The following is a 26,370-nucleotide window of genomic DNA, read 5'->3' as shown; positions in this document are numbered from 1 at the left end:
CCTGTTGCTCCCCGACCACAGCGTGTTGCTCCCCGACCACAGCCTGTTGCTCCCTGACCACAGCCTGTTGCTCCCTGACCACAGCCTGTTGCTCCCTGACCACAGCGTGTTGCTCCCCAGCCACAGCGTGTTGCTCCCTGACCACAGCGTGTTGCTCCCTGACCACAGCGTGTTGCTCCCCAGCCACAGCGTGTTGCTCCCTGACCACAGCCTGTTGCTCCCCGACCACAGCCTGTTGCTCCCCAGCCACAGCGTGTTGCTCCCTGACCACAGCCTGTTGCTCCCCAGCCACAGCGTGTTGCTCCCTGACCACAGCGTGTTGCTCCCTGACCACAGCCTGTTGCTCCCCAGCCACAGCGTGTTGCTCCCTGACCACAGCGTGTTGCTCCCTGACCACAGCGTGTTGCTCGTTGCAGATCCGCAATAGTCTCATGCTGCAAGCACATGAACTTAATTCCCCAGTGTAGAAAAGTAATTTGCCACTCTTAAATCAAAAGTATCAGCCACACCTCAAAAGTCAAAACATGCAAAAATGTTTAAAACACACCCAGAACTCTGCCTGTCTTGTCCAAACTTATAAAAACAACCTCAGAGGATCTTTCCTTTGAGCTGGCCTCCAGTAACTCATGAGCTAATACTTAATTTTTCCATTAAGATGTGCTTTGAAGAAGACAGCGACACCTAAACTCTTGGCCTGCTTGCCGAAAGCAGTACAGCCAAAACGACCGGCTGTCACAACGCCTGGAATTAAGCCAACAGCAAAGACTCTTAACTGTTAGCTATTAAGAAATGTCTTCATCTGTCCTAAGAAGTCATTGTTGTTTCTTTGGGAGAGCAGTAGACAGAGGTCACTGTTTTGAAAAGAACTTATGGTTATGAGGCTGATTAATTGATCAAATTGAGAACTGAATTCAGGGATTAATGTTTCCTCCACACGTTAAAGCTTACCCTTCAAGGACGTGGTGCCCAAATGAGAATTTTATATGAATAAATGTAGATTTATTCTCCTACAACACCTCTGAATGGCTTCTTCACCATAGCAACAGCAGCTAAGGCTCAAGGTAAAGAATATAAACCTGTAGGATCATCTAATTATCCAGGAGAGTTTCTGTGTTCAGTGACATTGAAGATTGATTTAAGAAATATTTTAAATGAGAAAACTCTGTGTGATACTGCAGACACGCTGGAGACATGCGTCTTCGAAGGAGACGGTGACGGATGGGAGGAGGAGATGGAGCTGCAGGAGGAGGAGGAGCAGGTGGGGAGGGAGGACGCTGCCTCCATGGCATTCAGCTTCCTCCTCAAACAGAGCTACATCTGCGCTCTGGTCTCCATGATGGCGTGGTCCATCACATACGTGTCCTGGCTGACGTGTGTGCTGCTGCTGTGGTCATGTGTCCTCTGGATGATGCGTGAGCGTCGCCGCTACACGCTGATGTCATCACCGTGGCTGGTCGCTTATGGCAACTTGCTGGTCATCCTGCAGTATGTCTACAGTTTCCCCGCCATCCAGGAAGTTCCTGGCCTGTTCCCAAAAAAAGATGACCCCTGCAGAGAGCTGGCCTCCAAGGTACTACTTCTAATAGTACTACTAGTACTACTACTACTGATACTACTAGTACCAGTACTACTACTACTACTTATATTAATTGGTATTATTACTAATAATATAAGTACTACTACTATTACTCCCATTACTACTAGTACTACTACTACTGATACTACTAGTACCAGTATTACTACTGATACTACTAGTACCAGCACTGCTACTACTACTACTTATAATAATTGGTATTACTACTAATAATATGAGTATTATTAGTAGTAATATTAGTATTCCTATTACTCCCACTACTACTAGTACTACTAATACTAATACTATGAGTACTCTTACTACTGCTACTACTAGTATGACTACTAATACTACTTATAGTACTAATAGTATTTAATCTGATTATGAGAATATGTAATCTAATCATAACAATATTTAGTCTGATCATGAGAATATGTAATCTGATTATAAGAATATTTAATCAGATTATAAAAATGTTTAATCTGATTATGAGAATGTGGAATCTGATTAAGAGAATATTTAATCTAATTATGAGAAGAGGTAATCTGATTACTGGATCATATTGTTGCAGTTGGTGTGCCTGTTGACGTTCTGGCTGTTGCTGCGTCAGACACTGACTGAGAAGAGAGACAGGCAGAAAGACAGACAGCTCTCTACCATCACTGTCCTCATTGAAGGTAAGACTGTCTGTCTGACGAGTCATCTGTCCGTCTCACAGGTCACCTGTCTGTCTGATGAGTCACTGTCTGTCTGATTGTGTGCTTCAGAGGAGCAGATGGAGCAGCAGGAGCTGCAGAAGGAGAAGAAGGAGGAGGTGTCATATGAGGAAGTGCTGCTCCTGGGAGGAGGAGGTGTTCAGATGGAGACGCTGGTTGCTGTGGTTACCAGGATGTTTGTCAAGTACTGGATCTACGTCTGTGGAACAATGTTCTTCTTCGTCAGTTTTGAGGGAAAAATTGTCCTCTACAAAGTCATTTACATGGTGATGTTCCTCTGCTGTGTGGCTCTGTACCAGGTAATACTGCAAGTACTACTACTACCACTACTACTACTACTACATGTTCCTCTGCTGCATGGCTCTGTACCAGGTAATACTGCAAGTACTACTACTACCACTACTACTACTACTACATGTTCCTCTGCTGCATGGCTCTGTACCAGGTAATACTGCAAGTACTACTACTACCACTACTACATGTTCCTCTGCTGCATGGCTCTGTACCAGGTAATACTGCAAGTACTATTACTACTACTACTACATGTTCCTCTGCTGCATGGCTCTGTACCAGGTAATACTGCAAGTACTATTACTACTACTACTACTACTACTACATGTTCCTCTGCTGTGTGGCTCTGTACCAGGTAATACTGCAAGTACTACTACTACCACTACTACTACTACTACATGTTCCTCTGCTGCATGGCTCTGTACCAGGTAATACTGCAAGTACTACTACTACCACTACTACATGTTCCTCTGCTGCATGGCTCTGTACCAGGTAATACTGCAAGTACTATTACTACTACTACTACTACTACATGTTCCTCTGCTGCATGGCTCTGTACCAGGTAATACTGCAAGTACTATTACTACTACTACTACATGTTCCTCTGCTGCATGGCTCTGTACCAGGTAATACTGCAAGTACTATTACTACTACTACTACTACTACTACATGTTCCTCTGCTGTGTGGCTCTGTACAAGGTAATACTGCAAGTACTACTACTACCACTACTACTACTACTACATGTTCCTCTGCTGCATGGCTCTGTACCAGGTAATACTGCAAGTACTACTACTACCACTACTACTACTACTACATGTTCCTCTGCTGCATGGCTCTGTACCAGGTAATACTGCAAGTACTATTACTACTACTACATGTTCCTCTGCTGCATGGCTCTGTACCAGGTAATACTGCAAGTACTACTACTACCACTACTACTACTACATGTTCCTCTGCTGCATGGTTCTGTACCAGGTAATACTGCAAGTACTATTACTACTACTACTACTACTACTACTAGTAGTTCATGCTCCTCTGCTGCATGGCTAATATGCAAGTACTAATACCACATGTACTGCTGGTACTGCAAGCACGAGGTCAGACTTAGTTTGGAGTTTGAAACTCGTCAGCTGTGACTTGACAGACCTCGAACCTCATCGTCCAATCCTGTGCTTGAATGTTGGCTGTGCTCTCTCTTTATATGTCGGTCTCTCTTTAGTTGAACTACGAGAGGTGGCGCGCCTTGCTGCGGGGTTTCTGGGTAGCCGTGGTGGTTTACTCCATGCTCGTTCTCATCCTGGTCTACACCTTCCAGTTTCCCTCATCCCTGCACACCTGGAGCTACTACACTGGACTCAGCACACACAGGTACACACAGGTTCACACAGGTACACACGGGTACACACAGCTTCATACAGGTACACACAGGTTCACACAGGTACACACAGGTACACACAGGTACACTGGTACACACAGGTTCACACAGGTACACACAGCTTCATACAGGTACACACAGGTACACACAGGTACACATGGGTACACACAGGTTCATACAGGTACACACGGGTACAAACTGGTACACACTGGTACACACAGGTACACACAGGTTCACACGGGTTCACACAGGTACACACAGGTTCACACGGGTACACACAGGTACACACAGGTACACACAGGTTCACACGGGTACACACAGGTACACACAGGTACACACAGGTTCACACGGGTTCACACAGGTACACACAGGTTCACACGGGTACACACAGGTTCACACAGGTTCACACTGGTACACACTGGTTCACACGGGTTCACACAGGTTCACACAGGTTCACACTGGTACACACTGTTTCACACAGGTACACACAGGTTCACACGGGTACACACAGGTTCACATAGGTACACACGGGTACAAACTGGTACACACTGGTACACACAGGCACACACGGGTACACACAGGTACACACAGGTACACACAGGTACACACAGGTTCACACGGGTACAAACTGGTACACACTGGTACACACAGGTTCACACGGGTACACACAGGTTCACACAGGTTTGACACGCCTCAGTTGTCATGTGTTTGTCTCTGCAGGTTGGAGGATCTTGGTTTGGAGAAGTTCTCGGTTCCTGTCCTCTTCACCAGGATCTTCATCCCTGCTGCATTCCTACTGGTCAGTCTGTCAGCTGGATGTGTCATCATCTCTTTTTTTCTAAACAGTTTGTGTCTCGTCATGTTGCTGCGGTAACAGAAAACTGTTTTCGTCATTCTGCAGGTTTGTATCATTCACCTCCATTACTTCCACGAGCCGTTCCTTCAACTGACTGACCTGCAAACTGTGGTGGACACACATAACAGCACCATCACCAGGTAACAAACGCACACCTGTAGACGGGTAGTCCCTCTACTTCTGCAACTAGTCCTTCTACCTCTGTAATGAGTCCCTCTACCCCTGAAATTAGTCCCTCCACCTCTGAAATGAGTCCCTCTACCCCTGTAACTAGTCCCTCTACTTCTGCAACTAGTCCCTCTGCCTCTGTAATGAGTCCCTCTACCTCTGTAACTAGTCCCTCTACCTCTGTAATGAGTCCCTCTACCTCTGTAACTAGTCCCTCTACCTCTGTAATGAGTCCCTCTACCTCTGTAACTAGTCCCTCTACCTCTGTAATGAGTCCCTCTACCTCTGTAACTAGTCCCTCTACCTCTGTAATGAGTCCCTCTACTTCTGCAACTAGTCCCTCTGCCTCTGTAATGAGTCCCTCTACCTCTGTAACTAGTCCCTCTACCTCTGTAACTAGTCCCTCTACCTCTGTAATGAGTCCCTCTACCTCTGTAACTAGTCCCTCTACCTCTGTAACTAGTCCCTCTACCTCTGTAATGAGTCCCTCTACGCCTGTAACTAGTCCCTCTGCCTCTGTAATGAGTCCCTCTACCTCTGTAACTAGTCCCTCTACCTCTGTAATGAGTCCCTCTACGCCTGTAACTAGTCCCTCTGCCTCTGTAATGAGTCCCTCTATCTCTGTAATGAGTCCCTCTACCCCTGTAATGAGTCCCTCTACCTCTGTAATGAGTCCCTCTACCCCTGTAACTAGTCCCACTACTTCTGCAACTAGTCCCTATACCTCTGTAACTAGTCCCTCCACCTCAGCAACTAGTCCCTCTGCCTCTGTAATGAGTCCCTCTACCCCTGTAACTAGTCCCACTACTTCTGCAACTAGTCCCTATACCTCTGTAACTAGTCCCTCCACCTCAGCAACTAGTCCCTCTGCCTCTGTAATGAGTCCCTCTACCCCTGTAACTAGTCCCTCTGCCTCTGTAATGAGTCCGTCTACCCCTGTAACTAGTCCCTCTACCTCTGTAACTAGTCCCTCTACCTCTGTAACTAGTCCCTCTACTTCTGCAACAAGTCCCTCTGCTTCTGTAACTAGTCCGTCTACCTCTGCAACTAGTCCTTCGATCTCTGCAATCAGTCCCTCTCCTCACCTGTGCAAACCTGTCTCTCTCTCTCTGCAGGTTGGTCCACTCTGAGGGCAGCCTGGTCGACTTGTCAGTGGGTGGAGCTCCGCAGCTCCTCCTGGAGGAGGAGAAGAGGGAAGGACAGAGAAGGAAAGAGCAGGAGACCGGGGAGAAGTGGAGAAAGGAAGAACATGCAGATGAGGAGGAGGAGTACCCCTGTATGTTTGACAGGGAAACCCTGTCTGACCCTATAACAGGTAAACACACTGCAGCACACTTGTGAGAGATGAGAAGAGTTGGAAACAGTAAACAGATTGCTGGTGTCCCGTCCTCAGTGCTGGGTTCTTGGAGGTTGGTGGTGGACCGTCTGTCTGTGCTGTTCCTGCGCCTCCTGCTCTCCCTACAGCGCCTGCAGTGCCTCCTCTGGTGGCTCCTGGAACTACACATTGTCAAGATTGTCTCCTCCTACATCATCTGGGTCTCTGTGAAAGAGGTCAGAGGTCTCTGAGCTGTGTTTCCTTTCTGATATACTGCCTGTCTGTCTCTCTGACCTGTCTGTTTCTCCAGGTGTGTGTGTTTAACCTGCTGTTCGTGGCGTGTGTGGGCGTTGCTCTGCCCTGCAGGGCATGGCGCCGCCTGCTGTCAGGAGTCTGCACAGTTTGGACCTGTGTAGTGACCGTCTGTAAGATGCTGTACCAGCTGAACGTCGTCCAGCCAATCAGATATTCTGTCAACTGCACCATGGTAACTGTGTGACCTGTCTATGTGGTCAATCACACAGTCTGACCTGTCATTCTGTCTGTCTGACCTGTCTGTTTCTCTAACCTGTCCTTCTGCAGCCAGGTAACTCCAGCACCGACCTGTCTGGCTCTCTTTTGTATTCTGGTCCAGTTGACCCTGCCCAGTGGGTGGGGCTTCGCAAGTCTGACGGAAATCTGCTTGACTACCTGAGGGTGAGGAGTGACATCATAACACAACCTACTGACGTTACAAAACCTGCTGACATCAGAACTTTCTAACATCACAACCTACTAATCTGTCTCTACAGTATAACCTGATGATGTTGGCGCTGTTAGCCTTCGAGGTGACCATTTATAGACACCAGGAGCTCTACCGTCTTCGCCACAACAAAGTCCTGCCCCCCACCCGAACGCTGTTCCATGACATCACCAGACGTCACCTTGATGACAGCGTGCTGAGCTGCACCAAGTACTTTCTGAACTACTTCTTCTACAAGTTCGGACTGGAGGTGAGACCGGCACGTTCTCTTAGCAACAACTTCCTCAATTCCTGTTAAAGGTTACCCACGTTCCTCCTCTCTGCTCTTCAGACCTGCTTCCTGTTGGCTGTTAATGTGATTGGTCAGCGGATGGATCTGTTTGCTGTAGGCCACGCCTTTGGCCTCATCACCATCCTGTTACAGCGAAGCAGGAAGCGCATCTCCTTAGCGTGGCCGAAGTACTGCTACTTCTTGTCCGGGCTGCTGTGTTTCCAGTACCTGCTGTGCATCGGACTCCCTCCTTCTACCTGCACAGGTACAACCCCCTTACCTGCACAGGTACAACCCCCCTCTACCTGTGCAGGTAAGACCTGCTTCTACCTGTGCAGGTACGACCTCCTGCTGTCAGGTGGAATGAAACTGATTTCCATCTTTGGGATGAAATATATAACTTTGATCTGAAACGTTTGCAGAAGCAGATTTATGTATTGATTTATTTATTTATGTATTTTTTGATTAATTTATTGACTGATTGATAACATGATCTGTTTCATATTTTCAGATTATCCCTGGAGACCTCCGTCCTTCAACATGGACTCCAACGTGGTGAAATGGCTCTTCCTCCCTGATCACCTGACTCCCCCAAACCCGCTCTTCCTCCTGTGTAAGATCATCATCATCACCATGAGTCTTCCCCTCTGAGACATCAAAGACAGGAGACACAAGTTTTTATAAAATGTGAAACTGTAATGTCTGACCCCTGACCTCTGACCTCTGACCCTTTGTTAACTATTTACTGATAGATATCAGGGAAGCAGCTCGCTAGATATTTTCAAAATAAAGCTAAAAACGTGTTTCTTAGCCTTTAACTGGCTTTTGTCTCAGTCTGCTTCACACTTAAACACGACTGCACTTCTTATAAAATGTTGAATTTTACTTGACTTTATACATTCTTTGTATTCCATATTTTAACTTTGTTTATTGTTGTTTATTATTTAATTTTATTATATATTCTATTTTTACTTTATTTGATCTTTTATCAAAATGTTTTATTTTCCCTTTTATGTACATTTATATGTTTTTATGGGCATTTTATGACTTTTATGTCTTTCTTGATTGACTTTGTGCCTGTAATTTTGCTGTAAAGCACTTTGAGCTACATTTTTTTGTATGAAAGGTTCCATACAAATAAAGTTATTATTTTTATTATTATTACCTGCAGATGACTTCCTGCTGCTGCTCGGAGCGTCGCTGCAGCTGCAGGTGTTCGAGGATGAGTTGCAGCCGGATGTTCAGCAGCTTGCAGGAGACAACAGCGAGCTGCAGGGAGACGACGGACAGATCTGTGATCCAACCACAAGCCTCCATCTCAACACGGTCCCTGACTTCCTGCTCAGCAGGTAAACCCCTCCCACTGAACACCTGTCTGTCTCTCTGACCACCTGTCTGTCTCCCTGACCACCTGTCTGTCTCCCTGACCACCTGTCTGTCTCTCTGAACACCTGCCTGTCTCTCTGAACACCTGTCCCTCTCTCTGAACACCTGTCTGTCTCTCTGACCACCTGTCCGTCTCTCTGAACACCTGTCTGTCTCTCTGACCACCTGTCTCTCTCTCTGAACACCTGTCTCTCTCTCTGACCACCTGTCTCTCTCTCTGACCACCTGTCTCTCTCTCTGACCACCTGTCTGTCTCTGTGTCTGCAGGTCTTACCTGGACATGATGAAGGTGATAATCTTCAGCTACATGTTCTGGTTCGTCCTCACCATCATCTTCATCACTGGGACGACCAGGTGAGTGGGCGGAGCCACAGACCAGTCAGACTTTGAGTTGAATTTCAACTCTGTGAATGTCAACATATGGGAATACAGAACAATTTATTAATGATCTAATCTCTATTAAATGGGAAAGGTATCAATTAATACCCAATGTTCAGGATGCCGTCTGGGTTCAGGTCATAGACAGACAGACTCCGACCCTGGATTAATGCAGAACTTACAGGTCAGGCAGAGGGATGAAGCTCGGGTAACTAAGAAATATCTCCTAGACCATGACCTGCAATGCTAAATGTAATTATTAGCCTATAAAGAATGTCTTTAATTGCAATTATTTTAAAAATTCCAAACAATTCTGGAACAGTAAAAAAAACCTAATAAAAACTTAAGATAAATGTCCTATTAATCAAATAAGAGATGTCAATACAATAGCTCATGACTCTATCTATTGCTGATTTAATACCTGACTCTTCCTACACTGATAGTTTCAATAATATTTCATCTTGTCACAGCACCTTCTCCTTTATGGAAATAACACCTACAGAAGTTCTGAATGCTATCAAACAACCACGTCTGAGTGGTGGTGCAGGACTTGATGGGATTGAATCCAGATATATTAAATTAGCCTCTCGCATTCTCATGTACTGACTTGTTTAACATGTCTACCTGTGAGTTATATTCACACATTACTCCACTTTACTAAGGTCGTGACTTGATCCAAATAATTATATACCTATATTGATCATCTATTCTGTTGCTGAAGTATTTGAAATCTAATCTTTATTAAGTTATCACAGTGTTTTAATCCAGAGTTAGACCTAATCAATCAACAACTACTGCTCTCTTAAAACCCACTAATGTAATCTTACAGGGGTTCTTTTTTATTGATCTCATGAAGACTTTTGATTTGGTTGATCACTACCTGCTTTATGCAGTCGGTCTATCTCAAAATGCATTATTATGGTTTAACTCTTATTTACATAATAGAAATCAATGTGTTGTCCTTAAATTGAGTAAGTCTAACAGGTCCACTTCCTTTCTGTATTTTCATTAATGATTGTTATTTGTAATGTGGACTTGAATTGAGATGAATGAAAAGGATATATTGAAGCTGGCTGAGGAAATGTGCTAGTTTCTATCTAGAAACTCTTTTACACTTAGTTTCTGAAAGAAACTTACATTACCGTTTCTTACCTATACCAGTGTCGTTTATCAAACTGCATCCAGAATTCTTCCCCTTAGTACAGCACACAATAATCTCTGTAGATTTCCTCTCATGTGTTCCTTTAGTATTCATCCTTTTATAATATGAATTCACTTAAAGCTATAATATGTAACTATTCTGCATTAAAATGTCTAAAAACAACTAGACCTATGTCATATATTTTGTTTAGTTGTGTACTTACATTATCTCAGATGTTTCCAACAAACTCAGAGAAATCTGTAATTTTAATCACGGTAACAATCCGTTTCATTTGGTCGCCTGTCGATGGCGTCATACCTCCTCTACCAAAGAGTAAACACACACCAGATGCATACGGCGGCGCTGTGTTTGTCCACAGTGTACACCTACAAGATAATACATTGGTGTTGTGGCCACAACGGTGTCTGCCAAAGAGTTTATGCACACTAGATAATACGTTGGTGCTGTGGTTGTTTGATAGAAACGGTTATAAATTGACTTTTATCGGTTTGAAGTCACATTTTTATGATCAACTTTTTAGATCAGTCGTTTTTAACTATATATTTTAACCAGATGAAGGATTTTAGTCGGACACTAGATCTTCAGTTATCAGAGAAACAAGCTGGGCAAACGTTAGCATCAGCTCAGCTAACAGCCCCGTCAGAGAAACACTCATTTTTAATGTGAAACTGCTTTATTCAATGTTTTTCCCTGTTTTAAGACCTCTGCGGATAATTCGCCGCCATCACACTCCGTCTTTTGTTATTGTTTTGATCGAGCAGCAGAAATTACATATTGTGTGTTTAAATGGCCTCCAGTCAAGAATGAATAAGAAGACACATTCATTGACCGCAACTCTTCTTTAAATGCGTTTATTTAAATTATCCTCATTACCTACAACAGCTTTTTGTTGTAGGTAACGATATGAAATGAATAAGTCGATCAAAAACTTTTTGATAAAAGTGAAAATTAGAGAAAACTAAAGAAAAATGTTGAAACTAAATAATTCGGGGTAAACCTAAATAAGAGAGATTATAACCTCAGATTTGGAATTTCTGATTTAAACTTGAAATACAAAAAAAATGTTTCAGATTCTAAAACACGTTCACAGTCCGGCCTTCGTGCTCGTCAGCAGCATATCGCTGTTATGATTATTATTATTGATACGTATTAATGTTTTCATACTTATTATTGAAAAATGATTTGTAAAACTTCAAATCCAGATTCTAATCTCCATAGAAACATTCTGATTAATCCAGATTAAATCCCACAATTAATGTTTAAAACAACTTCCTGTTCCAGGATCAGTATCTTGTGTTTCTACTTCCTGTTCCAGGATCAGTATCTTGTGTTTCTACTTCCTGTTCCAGGATCAGTATCTTCTGTATGGGTTACCTGGTGGCCTGTTTCTACTTCCTGTTGGTGGGCGGAGACCTGCTGCTGAAACCAGTTAAATCTATCCTGGTGTACTGGGACTGTCTGATTGGCTACAATGTGTTTGTCATCACCATGAAGAATATTCTGTCGGTATGTTTAAATCATAAATACTGGAAACCAGTGTGTCCAAGTTCAGAGTCTGTATGAGGAAGTTTGAAAGCCAAATTTAGACTCTTTTCATCTCAGCACCCCTAAAAAATATAATTATTAATTATTATTATTATTATTTAACGAAATAATTTTTAGCCAATTAACTTCAGGTGTTGCGAACTTGTCTGAGTTGTAAATTGAGAATCAGAAATGATTTTAGCAGTGTGGACAGACAGGACATAAAGACATAAACCTCATCAGTCTGTCTGTCTCTCTCCACCTGTCTGTCAGATCCTGGCCTGTGGTTTCATTAAGTCATTGGTGTTGAATCACTGTTGGCTCATTCAGCTCTTCAGTCTGGCCTGCACCATAAAAGGATACACAAAACGTAAGTAAACTGTCCGCCTGTCTGTTAATTATAGCTTCATATCACAATTAGGACAAACTGTATTTATAGTTTATATGGATCAGAGATGAGTTTGAGTCAAAACAGGCTTACGAATGAGACCAGTTTAGGTCACGATAGACTGGAGACTGAGAAACTGGACTGAGACCAATCTTCAGTCAAAACATCAAGTCTGTGATGAGTCATAGTCAAGATGGAGAATGAGATCAATATTAGTGAAAATGAACTTGAGAGCAAGAAGAGTCTGAGTCAAAACACCCATCAGACGTGTTGACTCAATGACTCAAGACTGAGACGAGTCAGTGAGATTAAATTAAGACCAATTCTGAGTCCAAACACCAAAATTTAGACGAGTCTTAGAAAAAACTCGAAACCAAGACGAATCCAAGTCAAAACAAGCAGAGCAGTAAACAGTGTGTATTTGTTGTTTACACGTTGTGTTCAGCTGAACAGCAGAGCAGTAAACAATGCGAGTTGCCGAGTGATGAGGCGGGAATCATCTGGGACGGCGTCTGTTTCTGTTTCCTGCTGCTGCAGAGGAGAGTGTTCAGGAGTCACTACTTCCTGTATGTGGTTCTGGACCTGCAGAATACACAGCTGCTGGCCTCCAGGTACACACACCGTACACATAATACACACGTAATACACACACACACACACACACCTCATGTGATGTGATGATGTCCTGTGGTCAGGGGGGCGGAGCTCTTCGAGGCGTCCACAGTGAAGGCGGTCAGAGCGAGGCTGCAGGTGGAGAAGACGTCTATGGACCTGCTGAAGAGACAGTGAGACACTGAACTTCTTTACTTTCTTCACCACGACTCACATGTTCTCCTCTTCTCCTCCTCGTGTGATGTCATTGGCTGTTACCATGGAAACGCGGCTCTTACTTAATAATAATAATACATTTTATTTACACAGCAAGTTGTAAAGTAAAACAACACACTAGAAGGCAGCACAGTGACCTCTGAGCTAAGAGCCATTTTTCCATGGTAACAGTCAGCATTACCATGGCAACAAGTGATAACTTGAGTCTAGACAGCCTCGAGACAATGCAGGGCTACAAGTCTTTTATATTTATATTTTTGATATGACATTGGATCGGGTGTGGAGCAGGTGTGGGCGGACTCACCTCTGCTGTGATTCAACCACTTCCTGTCTGTTTCCAGGATGGAGAGGATTAAATCCCGCCAGCAGAAGTTCCGCAGAGGAAAAGAGAAGCTGCTTAGTTTGACCCAGGACAGCTTCCATACTGATGGTCTGTAAACAAACACACCTGTCTGTTTCCATGGTAACAGGGGGGAGGAAATGAGGTGTGATTCTACCTTTTTGAATTTAATTAATGTTTTAATTTATAGGTGAAGAAACCAGGAAGGGGCAGCAGAAGGAGTGGTGGAGACCCTGGGTGAACCACGCCTCCAGTGAGTCACATGACCTCTGACATCATCACTCATCTTTCACCTTTCATTTAATGTTTTCTGTCCGCCTGTCTGTCTGCAGTGGTGAGGAGTGGCGACTACTACCTGTTTGAGACAGACAGTGAGGAGGAGGAAGAGGAGAAGAAGGAGGAAGAGGAGAAGGAGGAGGAGCTTCCTCAGAAATCAGCTTTTCAGGTGAGAATATCTGCGGCTTGCAGCTCATCTGCTGATGTGTGAATATGAAGAAGGTTATATCTCACCTCAGAGTCCAGGGCTGTCAACAATCTGCTGAAGAAGAACATATGATATGGTTGAAAGCTCCAGGACAGCTACAAATTGAATAAGTGAATTGGGAAAGTAGAGGAAGAAGTCGTCTGCATATAAAGATACTCTGAGTCAAAAGTCCATTCTATGGAGGACCACAGGAGCTTTCCCCAGGGAACTCAGTTCCTCCTCCTGCTTTTCCACCAGAGGAACCAGGGTTTAAAAGAAGCTCCAGGGAGGTTGTTTTACCCCCAAACAGTCCCTAGTGGGGGGGGGGGGGGGGGTTACTTTCCAAAAGTACAGGAACTTTCATTTATTCATTACATCCAACTCATGCAGCAGGAAATACAAAGAACAACAGGACACATCTGTATTGTTGTTTCCCCATGTGAATAATTCCTCATGCTGTCCCTACAGGTAATTATGATTTTGCGATTGCAATAATTATTGCAAATTCAAGAAATCTCCACAATATTTGCAAGAGTTTGCAATTTTTCTAAATTACCACAACTTTTCCACATGAAATGTCCAAATCAATAGACCGCCTGTGATTTTGACCATTTGTGGCATTTGGTGTCGTGGTAACTTTCGGTATGTCACTGCGTCAAGTGATAACACATGACTCTTCATTGGTACTAGTTTAATTAAATAAATTATTTTCCTTTGCTGGCAATTTTTCTGAATTCCCACAATTTTACCACAAAAAGAGCTCATAAAACATCACAAATTGTATCACAACTTTTGAGAAAAGCTGCTGCAAAATCGTTTCAAAATCAAGCATTTTCGGCTGCAATAATCCAAAAACCCTGTAGGGACTGGTCATGGGTCTAATCTCCAGGCTCTACCTGGTTCCTCAGACAGGGACTTCCTCAACAGGGACTTTTGGTTCCAAGTTTAGTTCCTGAGATTAATTACTCTGGCCCCAAAGTACCTGAACTTTTGGTCAAAACAGGGCTTTTAAGCCTAACCCTGCCACCCATACTGCCACATCATAGTACAGTCCACATGCTCCTTAATGTCAACCAATCAGGGCAGGGCTGAGAGCTGAAGACCAATCACAGACTGCCACCAGAGATCAGTGTAGAGCTGCTCTGTCTACATCTTTACACAAGCTTCCTGTTTTCTCAGTGATAACATCATCTACATTTTGATAACAGTAAAAAATCAAGTGTGTCATTGAGAATCATTTCAGATTCGTAAAGGAGTGATTGACTAGTCAGGGGGATAAAATCGCTGCTTTTCTGAAGAGTGAAAAAACATAAACCTACTATGAGATTTTTAGTGATAAACTTTACAAATTTAAATACAGTTCTGAGTAAATGTTCTTTGCTGTGTGTCACTGTCTGTCAGTTTGTCTATCACGCCTGGATCACTGACTCCAGAACAGCAATGAGAGCTCGTAGCAACCAAAAGAAACTGTGGAAGAAGAACTCCTCCGAACAAAGGAACAGGAGAGAGGAGAAGAGAGGAGGTGAGGACGAGGAGGAGGAGGAGGTTATGGAGAAGATACTGCAGTGATTTTCTATGTTATTCTTTTTGTCAACAAATCTCATGTTTGGATGCAAACCAACAACAATCTACTAACAAGTATTGTGTGTGTATCAAAGCCTGATATATCTGATTCCTCTGTTGCTCTGGGTCACATGTTCCTTCATCATGAAGAGTTTGGGCACGTTAGTTTGTTTGGAAACAGCTCCAAAGACTAAACAGCGATCACGTTTTCAGTCAAATCAGATGTCATGTTTTGTCTGACCAGCAGTGCAAAACCACAAAATGATATAAATGTTAACAGAAGAAAAAGTGCAGCGGTGTGGCTCATAGACATGTAATAGTCAGTTAATAGTTTTTGGACAACAGCAGAGGTCCATGGCACAGATGAATAAGGTATGTCAGGCTTTGGATACACACACAATACTTGTTAGTAAATCAGTTCATTGTTGGTTTGGATCCAAACATGAAGAAAAATATAGAAAATCACCAGAATGATCCTTTAAAGAGATATCTGAAGTTCTCTGACAGAATAACACAAACAGTTCTCAGTGTTAGTTTGATTAAATGATTTTGTTATTTATATAATTTGTGTTTATATCTAAAGTTTAAAGGTGAAAGCAACAAAAAACGATTGGAACAGGAAGAAAGCTCAAGTTTATTCATAAAGCACTTGACCATACAAAAGCAGCTCAAAGTACATTATAGAGTGGAAACACAGATACAGACAAAACAGTCATCTGAACAATCTGTCAGAGGCTGGATGCATTTGTCAGAACTGAAGAAGCTTTTGGGTTCAGAGAAACATCTTCAGGAATCTACAGAAGCTGCCTTCAACTCAGAATGTTAAACATATTTCATCAGTCTTTATTAAAAGTACCTGTGTGACACTGAAGTCTCAAGTCGGATATAGAGTTGTGTGTCATCTGCATATCTGTGTTAGCGAATCAGCAGTTACCTGTGACTCCTCCTTCCCGCAGCTGGAATTATGGAGGTGACAGAGGAGTCGGAGGGGGATGGAGAGGAGGAGGATGGAGAGGAGGAACCAGGTAGGATCCCCTCCTGTAATAATTAATACCTTCTGCTGCTGTATGTTATTATTTCACGCTGTATTCTGAGCGTGTTTGGCACCAACATTTCCATCAGGATGAATGATGAGTTTCAGCTGCAGGTTGTGAACATTAATTAAACTCTCAGACAGCAGATTTAGTTCTTTATATTATGTATTTTAGTTACTTTGAAAGGTTGAAAGCTGAACATAAACAGGATGAGTGTTGAGAATGAATCTGTCACCTAGCAGCAGTTGTAAACCTGTGAAATGTGTTCAGGTGTTCAGGTCATGTGGTTTGTTTCAGACACGGTGCTGCGTCGGTTCTCCAACACTCTGCGGTTCTGTTGGGTTCTGCTGTCAGCTCTGCTGGACTCTCTGACTGCCTGGCTCAGAGGTTTGTGTCAGGAACACATTGACATCTCCACCGTCCTCCGCATCGAGCATTGCATGCTGACCCAGCAGGCTAAACAGGTACTCAGGACTACAGTTCCCTACAGCTGGGAGGGTTTTAAACTACAACATCCTATTTATCAGCTGTTTGTCTGTTTTTTTCAGGGTAAAGTGCCCTCCAGGGAGGCGATCCACGTTTACTACCAGGAGCAGATGCTGAAAACCTCCAGAGAGTCAGGCCTGGACTATAGTACCCATGATGCCGAGGGGCAGACATCAGCAGAGGAAGGAGGGGTGGAGGAAGAAGAAGAGGAGGGAAGAAGTCCTGAAACATACGAAGAAGAAACAGGAGGACCAACAACAAAGGAGGAACCAGAACCAGTATCAGTAGGAGGTCCAGGTGTAACACAAACAGCACCAGCAGGAGGTGACCTGGGTCAGACAGAACCAGGACCGGCAGGAGGTGACCGGGGTCAAACAGATCCAGGACCAGCAGGAGGTGATCTGGGTCAAACAGAACCAAGACCGGCTGGAGGTGTCCCAGGTCAAAGAGAACCAGGACCAGTATCAGGAGAAGCTGGTCCTGATGACGCAGCCTCTGGAGTTAAGCCAGCTTCAGGAGCAGCAGGAGGTGACCCAGGACCAGAACCAGGACAGGCAGTGGAAGTTGAAGATTACCCAGAATGCCTGGTGGCTAAAACCAGCCAAAGATGGCGACCCAGACTGTCCCGGATGCAGCGGGTTGAATCTTCATCTTCAGAGGATCTGAGCCTCAGTTGTACTCTCAGGTCAGTCCTGAAGGTAACATAATTAGTGATTGATTATTGATTTTAATTGTCTGTGTTTTGGATGGTATCAAGTATCTCTGTCTGTTCAAACAGCGGCGGACAATCAATCCAACAACTTCCTGTCACCACACAACCGATGAACACCTTCACTGGTGCCTCCTCCCCCACCTCCCCCTGTTCCCTGCTCCTCCCTCCCTCCTACAGCCTCGCTCTGGGTCTGGACCTCCAGGGGGAGGAGGCAGGGTCCGGATTCAGGAGGCAGCTGCTGGTTCAGACACAGACGGAGGGGAGTCACTTCCTGTCTGAGTCCACCTCCACTTCCTGTCCACTGGCGTCTCGTACTCAGGAGCTGACGGCAAGCGAGCTGCTGAGAAACAGGTGAGGACAGGTGAGTCCCAGACTTCATTCACCTGTAAACTGCTGCTGATGGTTCACACTCTGCTTCTTTGTGGTACAGGACTTTCTACAACGAGGAGTTGGAGGCATCCGACCATTTCTATGGAAACCAACCCCAGCTGCTCCAGCTGTGCTACGCCCTCTACAACATCCTTGCAGCCAGGTAATGTCCTCAGAGTCAGTTAACGTCCTCAGAGTCAGTTAACGTCCTCAGAGTCAGGTAACGTCCTCAGAGTCAGGTAACGTCCTCAGAGTCAAGTAACGTCCTCAGAGTCAGGTAACATTCTCAGAGTCAGGTAACGTTCTCAGAGTCAGGTAACATTCTCAGAGTCAGGTAACGTCCTCAGAGTCAGGTAACATTCTCAGAGTCAGTTAACGTCCTCAGAGTCAAGTAACGTCCTCAGAGTCAGGTAACATTCTCAGAGTCAGGTAACATTCTCAGAGTCAGGTAACGTTCTCAGAGTCAGGTAACATCCTCAGAGTCAGGTAACGTTCTCAGAGTCAGGTAACATCCTCAGAGTCAAGTAACGTTCTCAGAGTCAGGTAACGTTCTCAGAGTCAGGTAACGTTCTCAGAGTCAGGTAACGTCCTCAGAGTCAGGTAACGTCCTCAGAGTCAGGTAACATTCTCAGAGTCAGGTAACGTTCTCAGAGTCAGGTAACATCCTCAGAGTCAAGTAACGTTCTCAGAGTCAGGTAACGTTCTCAGAGTCAGGTAACGTTCTCAGAGTCAGGTAACGTCCTCAGAGTCAGGTAACATTCTCAGAGTCAGGTAACGTTCTCAGAGTCAGGTAACATCCTCAGAGTCAAGTAACGTCCTCAGAGTCAGGTAACGTTCTCAGAGTCAGGTAACGTCCTCAGAGTCAGGTAACATTCTCAGAGTCAGGTAACGTCCTCAGAGTCAGGTAACGTTCTCAGAGTCAGGTAACGTCCTCAGAGTCAGGTAACATTCTCAGAGTCAGGTAACATTCTCAGAGTCAGATAATGACCTCGCCCTCCTGCCCCCCCCCCCCCAGGTCAGAGACAGTGTGTTACCTGGTCATCGTGTTGAACCACATGGTGTCTGCCAGCTGTCTCACATTGGTGCTTCCTGTCTTGGTGTTTCTCTGGGCAACGCTGTCCGTCCCTCGACCCAGTAAGACCTTCTGGATGACTGCCATCATCTACACCGAGGTTCCCACCTGTCTGCTGCATTTATTTCAGTTTACACTTATCTGTCAGCAGGTCTTACCTTCAGTCTGTCTGTCTCCTCAGGTTACCATAGTCATCAAGTATTTCTTCCAGTTCGGTTTCTTCCCGTTCAACCAGAAGCTAGAGGTGGACCGATCCAAACCGTTCCACCCCCCGAACATCCTGGGAGTGGAGAAGAAGGAAGGCTATGTCCTGTATGACCTGCTGCAGCTGCTCGCTTTATTCTACCACAGAGCCATACTCAAGGTAAAAACACTAAATTATTCTGCCAGTGAATGTGAACAGTATGTTGTGTTACTCCACCTTCCTCCTCCTCCTCCTCCTCCACAGTGCCATGGACTATGGGACCAAACTGATTCAACAGATACCGACACTCCCAGACACCATGACAACCAGGCAGACTCCGCCCACGGTTCCACCTCCATCGACCCAGCCGACCCCACCAACACACTGCGGCGACGAGGACGGAGACGAACACGCTCCAGCTCCACCCAGCTGCGCTCTCCTGCAGGTAGAATCCAACACACCTTGAGGACCTGATCCAACATGTCTTTTAAAAAAACAGCTGTTGGAAAAGGGGATTGGTCTTATAATCATGGTCATCGTATACGCTACACTGAACACATATGATAACTTATTTATAGGAATAAAAATAACAATGTCCCCTGGATGGCACCCTTAGGAACGCCAAGTACATTTACTCAACTACTGTATTTAAGCACAGTTTTGAGGTACTTGTACTTTACTTGAGTATTTCCATGTGATGCTACTCTCTACATGTCAGAGGGAAATATTGTACTTTCTACTCCACTACATTTATTTGACAGCTTTAGTTACTTTTCAGATGAAGATTTGACACAATGGATAATATAACAAGCTTTTAAAATACAACACATTGTTAAAGATGAAACCAGTGGTTTCCAACCTTTTTGTCTTTTGACGTCTTACAAAAAGCAGTGTGTAGTCGGGGTCACATTTCACATGTCTATGAGTTGTTAACAGCTCCACCAAATAGTGATTTTTCCCTCTAAACTTCTCACATGCTTTCATTTCAATAAATGTTCAAATGATCCAATATTTCAGCAAAAATCAAAGATTAGAGAAAAAGTCCAAAAACTGAAAACAGATTTGTGTATCAGAACTTTGTTTTTTCTTCTTTCCTCTCCCATTAATCATCTCACCACCCCTCAGATTTATCTGCTGACCCTTTGGAGGGGCCCGACCCCTAGGTTGGGAACCACTGGACTAAACTAGCTAACTGTATATAAAGTAGTGTAAACTAGCTCCACCTCCAGCAGCTACAACAGTAACATGCTGCTCTAACACTGATGCTTCACTATTAATAATCTAATGATGTCATATATAATAATATATCAGTCAGAGGGACCAAACCACTACTTTTACTGCAATACTTTAACTACATCAAGCTCATAATACTTATGTACTTTTACTGCAATACTTTAACTACATCAAGCTCATAATACTTATGTACTTTTATTTTAGTACACAGAAAAATGTGTTATTGATGTTTTCTTTTTCATGTGTTTCAGACAGCGTCAGCTCCAGAGCTCAGCAGCTTGGCAGGTTGGATCTGCTACTGCAGAAACTCCGACAACTTTCCATCAGAGCCAAGAATTGCTCTGTTAGCAGGTATGCTAACGCTAACCTGTGAAAACCTGATAGCGATCCTCTCCAGCAGCACTGACACCTCTCTCTCTGACAGGGGACACATGCAGTACATGAGTTCCTAGATTTGCAAGTATTTGTGTCGTGTTAAATCGAGAAGAACAAGGTAAAAATTTGGACAACTTAAAGACAAGATCAAGGGGAGAGTTAAACTGGACAAGAGGAAAAACAAGAATAAAATATAGCCACAAGTGGCGATTCCAGGGTTCAAGCCAACACAGAAGCTGAAAGTTTAAACAGCTTAATTAAAAATGTCCACCAAGTGTAGTGATGTTTGGACAAACTGTCATTGATTTATGGCACCAGGCCCATGCACATGTTCGGGATTGGTGGAGCCCCCTATTGAGTGATTTCTAAATGGTTACACACGTGGTTCAATGATGATATGAAACAATTTCTGATTTATAGTCAGATTTGTGTTAAGCCACGCCCATTATTTTGCGTTTGTAGTGCCCTCTAGTGGTCGGTTTGAATGAAACCGGTTGGTATGTGGACGTATCCTGCAAGTTTTGTGATGATTGGTCCAACAGTTGTTGACTTTGGTCTATTTATGTTCTGAGCCACTCCCCTTTGAAGTTCACTGGTCAATATCTTGAAAACTACACAAGATACCAACAAGCTTTATGCAACTGTTGATAAGCTTGGTCCAATGATCCACAGAAAATTTGGTATCAATCGGACCTTCGGTTTAGGAGGAGATTTCAATAAATGTGTTTTCGAAAAAAATCAAAATGGCAGAAAATCTGTCTCGGCGTAAATGGGTGTGGCTTATGTGGATAGATTCGTCTGGACCCACAGAATCCAGGAAAAAAATGGGTTTGGGAGACCCACAGTTCAAAAGTTACAGGTCAAAACATAAAGGTCATTGTTATAACGCCACCACCTGGCCAACTGGGTTCATATTTCTTGGGCAGCACTTGAGCACAACTTCCAGTCAATCGTCACATTACCATCTCACAGGAATCTGCAAAAATATAATAATAATAATAATAATAATAATAATAAACCAGTATAAAAACAAGGAAGGGTTTCAGCCTTTAAGGCTTGAACCCCTGACAAGAACATTTCCAAAAGAACGTGTAACAAGAGTAGCTAGCAGCTAGCAGCTAGCAGGAGCTACGGTGAGAGGAACAACAGCCTACTAACTCAAAAGGGGGCGAGTAGGCTTACATGTAACTGATGGAAGAAACAACACCCCTGGACCATTGAAAACCTTAAATTCGAAAAATATATAGACATCATATCAGCACATGGGTACAGGGACCACGAGCAGCGAAGACACTCTGGCACCTCAGGTAAATGCAGGCTTACGCGATGAGCCAGGTGTCAGCAAACAAGTATAAAAACACCCGTTATTGTTTCATTTAAAATGACTACTGTCGGCATTTAGCATCCTGATAGCAGAAGGAATGAAGGACTTAGAGCAGTGGTTTGTTCTCCTCAGGGGAGCATTATAATGTCAGAACATGGTCAGATTGGCTTTCTAGGCCACACGTTTCTCTCAGCAGGAGCACAAGTCTCTTTGCGGAGCAGACCTTAACAATACTGTTTTGGCTCTTGTCCTTCACAGACGACCCATTAAATAAGCAAATAAATGAGAAAGTTAAAAAACTTTCAATGAAAGATTGATAAAAAGTGGCTGCTATGAGTCCTGATCTGAATCCCGCTGAATATCAGCCATCAAACCTGAGAGAACTGGAAGAGTCTGAACTACCAGTGAAGAAGAGTCTGAACTACCAGTGAAGAAGAGTCTGAACTACCAGTGAAGAAGAGTCTGAACTACCAGTGAAGAAGAGTCTGAACTACCAGTGAAGAAGAGTAGAAACCTTATTCAGAGTTACAGAAAGAGCTTGACTGCAGTTATTGCCTCCAAAGGCTGAGCTACTAAATATTAAATTAATGGTAACAACATTTTTTGCCATTTTGTGTTAAATAATATGTTAAGTTGTAAATCAAAAGCAAAGTTTCAGTTATATTCATCCCAGATACTTCTGTCAGTTTCAACTTCATACAAAGAAAATGTAGTTTATTTTAAAAAGAGGTAGAAGGGAACCGATGTTTTCAGCCATGTCACTTCCTGCCACAACAAAAGAGACAACCACAGATTATTACCATATTCTCTTTTTGTTTTATGTTATTTATAGACTAATGGCTGTCTCGTATTATCCCTACTATTAACATCTCTTTATTTTATTATCAGTAGATTAACACTTGCTTTGTTTATGTTTGTCTTGCACTGTTAAAGTCACATTGTATCAATACTAACTTCATTACTTCTATTTAATTTATTTATTTCATTTTCTATTTTATTCTATTAACTAATACTGTTATTCACATTATTTTTGATAATTTAATTCCTTAACATATCCGTCCTCTCTCACCTGTCCTCTCTCTGACTCACCTGTCTCACGTGTCCACAGGTGTATGTCTCTGTACCGTCCTATTTGTCACTTCTTCAGAGCTCTCGTCCAACCAGAGTACAGCGCCGTGACAGACGTGTACGTCCTCATGTTCCTCGCTGACACCGTCGACTTCATCATCATCGTCTTTGGCTTCTGGGCCTTTGGGGTAAAGTTTTATTGACATCACATGACATCACATGACATCACATGACATCACTCACTCTGAGCCTTTGACTTGTTTCTGTTCAGAAACACTCTGCAGCTGCTGACATCACTTCCTCCCTGTCAGAGGACCAAGTTCCTGAAGCCTTCCTGGTCATGGTTCTGATCCAGTTTGGTATGTCTACGTGTCTGTCTACCTGTCAGTCTACCTTTCTGTCTGTCCACCTGTCTAACTGCCCACCTGTCTGTCTGCAGGTACCATGGTGATAGACAGGGCTCTGTATTTGAGGAAGACAGTTTTGGGGAAGTTGGTGTTTCAGGTGATTTTGGTTCTGGGGATTCACTTCTGGATGTTCTTCATCCTGCCGACGGTCACTGAGAGGTAATGATTACTCATAAACTATATATAATACATACATGTTAAATAAAATATATATATATATATATATATATATATATATATATATAGACTGCACAGCATGTTCAAACATTATAAGATGAAATACATATTGTTATGAATGTACACAACAAATATTTCTGCTACATATTAACATGTTTTAATATGTGTTCAAAAATCCATATATTCATTATTTAATCTCTCTGTCTCCCTACCTGTCTGTCTGCCTACCTGTCTGTCTGCCTGTCTCCAGGCGGTTCAATCAGAACCTGGTGGCTCAGCTCTGGTATTTTGTGAAGTGTGTTTACTTCGGGCTGTCGGCCAATCAGATTCGATCTGGTTACCCAACACGAGTTCTGGGAAACTTCTTGACAAAGAGCTACAACTACCTGAACCTGTTCCTGTTCCAAGGGTGAGACTATTAGCCTAGCTTAGCATAAAGCTACAACTACCTGAACCTGTTCCTGTTCCAAGGGTGAGACTATTAGCCTAGCTTAGCATAAAGCTACAACTACCTGAACCTGTTCCTGTTCCAGGGGTGAGACTAATAGCCTAGCTTAGCATAAAGCTACAACTACCTGAACCTGTTCCTGTTCCAGGGGTGAGACTATTAGCCTAGCTTAGCATAAAGCTACAATTACCTGACCTCTTTCCAGGGTTGAGTCTGTTAGCCTAGCTTAGCATAAAGCTACAACCTCCTGAACCTGTTCCAGGGTTGAGTCTGTTAGCCTCATTTAGCATAAAGACTGGAGGCAGCTGATGTACTGGACTCTGTTATGAATTAAACATTTTAACATGATGTTCCCTGACTGTCCACATACATGTTGTTACCATGGTAACGCTGTAGCTGTCTCCCTCTCCACCTGTCTGCCTGCCTGTAGCTTCCGGCTGGTGCCCTTCCTGACGGAGCTGCGGGCGGTGATGGACTGGGTTTGGACGGACACAACGTTGTCTCTGTCCTCCTGGATCTGTGTGGAGGATGTTTACGCTCACAGCTTCGTCTTAAAGTGCTGGAGGGAGTCTGAGAAGGTCAGTCTCATTAGATTCAATTCAATTCAATTCATTTCAATTCAATTAATTTAAATTAAATTAGATTAAATTAAATTAAATTAGATTAAATTAAATTAAATTAAATTAAATTAAATTAAATTAAATTAAATTAGATTATTCCCTTACGGACGCAGCCGTGTTTGTGTGCAGCATATTTCTCAACAATCATGTCAAATATAAAGTGACAGTGTAAACTGTCTGTGCTGTAAGGAAAGAAAGATTAACAATTATTCACTATTAAAATGGTAATCATCACTAAACATTTAACTCATATGGCATTTATTTCAGTCATGTGAGACATATGTAGAAATTCACTACAATTACTATTAAAATGTAAAACAACTGAAGCACAAGCAATAAAAATAAAATAAAAACACCACAGAAGAAGCATTACACGGGGTCCAATTATCATTACACAATATCACAGACACTGGAGACACTGGAGAGACACTGGAGAGACACTGGAGAGACACTAGAGAGACTGGAGAGACACTGGAGAGACACTGGAGAGACACTGGGAGTCTGACACTGACTGACCATTTACCACCACAAGAGGGAGACAATACAGCAGGTTTAACAGGGTCATACTGGTCGGTATGAGAGCAGTAAAAACACCATGAACACTTTAACCAAAGTGACCCAGCACACACACAAATGGAAATATTTCAAATTTTATTTATTTTTGTGCAGCTGATATGATTTATTGTATGTAAATGGGTGTTCTGGGTTAAATTTAACCCTAAATGATGTAGTATGATTGTGAATGTTTTTTATCCATAAACAAATAGTATAATACACTTCCTCTATGGCTTAATCACTCATTTATTAATGACTGATGATGTATTTATCAGTATGTAAGGGTTCAGACTAGAACCTGAGTCTAGTTACACATATGAACAGGCTGCCGGACAGGAACTAAATCAGAAGGACGTGACTTTAGGTAGAACTTGTGAACAAAAACTCAAATCAATGACAGCGCTCTCAGACGGAGCCCAGACAAGCAGCTGGCATCTCTCCAGTCCTGAACAACACTTACCTGGTTAGACTTGAAGGAAGTGACCACAGGATCTGTTTGGTTGCAGCTGTGGACAGTCAGGGATGTGCAGGATGTTCTCAGAGATGTCAGCACTTGTTCTGTGTTGCTTGAAACAAATTTCACAATCCAGTCAGACCTTTAGATGCAGCAAACTGCACCTTTAACAAAGTTTAAATAGAACAGTTGATGCATTTTGAAGGTATTAGACTGGTATACTTAGAGAATTAGCCACTAAAACACAGCCATCATCTTTATGAGTCATTATTATTATTCACAAATTGCTGATGAAGCTGGAAATCTACATGTCAGATGTAAATATTACAAAGAAAATGTGACGTGCTGACAGAATATTACCTTACCGAGGGTTGTCACTGGAAGCAGAACTCTGACTCTTTAAGTATTTCTCTTTCATTCTGATGACGTTTCGGCCTTCAGACCTTCTTCAAGATCAACTATCGATTGCTGCTTTACAATCAATTAGCTTTCATCAAACCTAATGACCTTAC

The 26,370-nt window shown here is 43.2% G+C and overlaps 1 protein-coding gene across 1 annotated transcript in view; it reads left to right on the top strand.

Moving 5' to 3' along the window:
• The window catches only part of LOC122972563 (piezo-type mechanosensitive ion channel component 2-like), a 65,163-nt gene that overhangs the window by 18,780 nt on the left and 20,013 nt on the right, over positions 1-26,370 (top strand). Inside the window, exons 11-45 of the mRNA XM_044339753.1 lie at positions 1,179-1,570; positions 2,145-2,250; positions 2,341-2,588; positions 3,801-3,949; positions 4,677-4,755; positions 4,858-4,952; positions 6,096-6,295; positions 6,374-6,531; positions 6,606-6,782; positions 6,878-6,991; positions 7,087-7,287; positions 7,369-7,573; positions 7,820-7,921; positions 8,480-8,657; positions 8,962-9,048; positions 11,584-11,740; positions 12,032-12,128; positions 12,592-12,757; positions 12,842-12,931; positions 13,316-13,404; positions 13,505-13,567; positions 13,647-13,759; positions 15,179-15,299; positions 16,297-16,365; positions 16,672-17,545; positions 17,639-17,923; positions 18,003-18,104; positions 18,957-19,377; positions 19,462-19,642; positions 20,682-20,781; positions 23,238-23,385; positions 23,469-23,556; positions 23,637-23,763; positions 24,032-24,190; positions 24,660-24,807. Of these exons, the coding sequence (XP_044195688.1) occupies positions 1,179-1,570; positions 2,145-2,250; positions 2,341-2,588; positions 3,801-3,949; positions 4,677-4,755; positions 4,858-4,952; positions 6,096-6,295; positions 6,374-6,531; positions 6,606-6,782; positions 6,878-6,991; positions 7,087-7,287; positions 7,369-7,573; positions 7,820-7,921; positions 8,480-8,657; positions 8,962-9,048; positions 11,584-11,740; positions 12,032-12,128; positions 12,592-12,757; positions 12,842-12,931; positions 13,316-13,404; positions 13,505-13,567; positions 13,647-13,759; positions 15,179-15,299; positions 16,297-16,365; positions 16,672-17,545; positions 17,639-17,923; positions 18,003-18,104; positions 18,957-19,377; positions 19,462-19,642; positions 20,682-20,781; positions 23,238-23,385; positions 23,469-23,556; positions 23,637-23,763; positions 24,032-24,190; positions 24,660-24,807 (6,089 nt within the window). The remainder of the gene's footprint in view (positions 1-1,178; positions 1,571-2,144; positions 2,251-2,340; positions 2,589-3,800; positions 3,950-4,676; positions 4,756-4,857; positions 4,953-6,095; positions 6,296-6,373; positions 6,532-6,605; positions 6,783-6,877; positions 6,992-7,086; positions 7,288-7,368; positions 7,574-7,819; positions 7,922-8,479; positions 8,658-8,961; positions 9,049-11,583; positions 11,741-12,031; positions 12,129-12,591; positions 12,758-12,841; positions 12,932-13,315; positions 13,405-13,504; positions 13,568-13,646; positions 13,760-15,178; positions 15,300-16,296; positions 16,366-16,671; positions 17,546-17,638; positions 17,924-18,002; positions 18,105-18,956; positions 19,378-19,461; positions 19,643-20,681; positions 20,782-23,237; positions 23,386-23,468; positions 23,557-23,636; positions 23,764-24,031; positions 24,191-24,659; positions 24,808-26,370) is intronic.

The sequence above is a fragment of the Thunnus albacares genome, chromosome 21, assembly GCF_914725855.1.
Source record: "Thunnus albacares chromosome 21, fThuAlb1.1, whole genome shotgun sequence".
Taxonomy (NCBI): Eukaryota; Metazoa; Chordata; class Actinopteri; order Scombriformes; family Scombridae; genus Thunnus; species Thunnus albacares.
The sequence above is the reverse complement of the archived record's forward strand: the minus strand, read 5'-3'. Positions and strand labels throughout refer to the sequence as shown.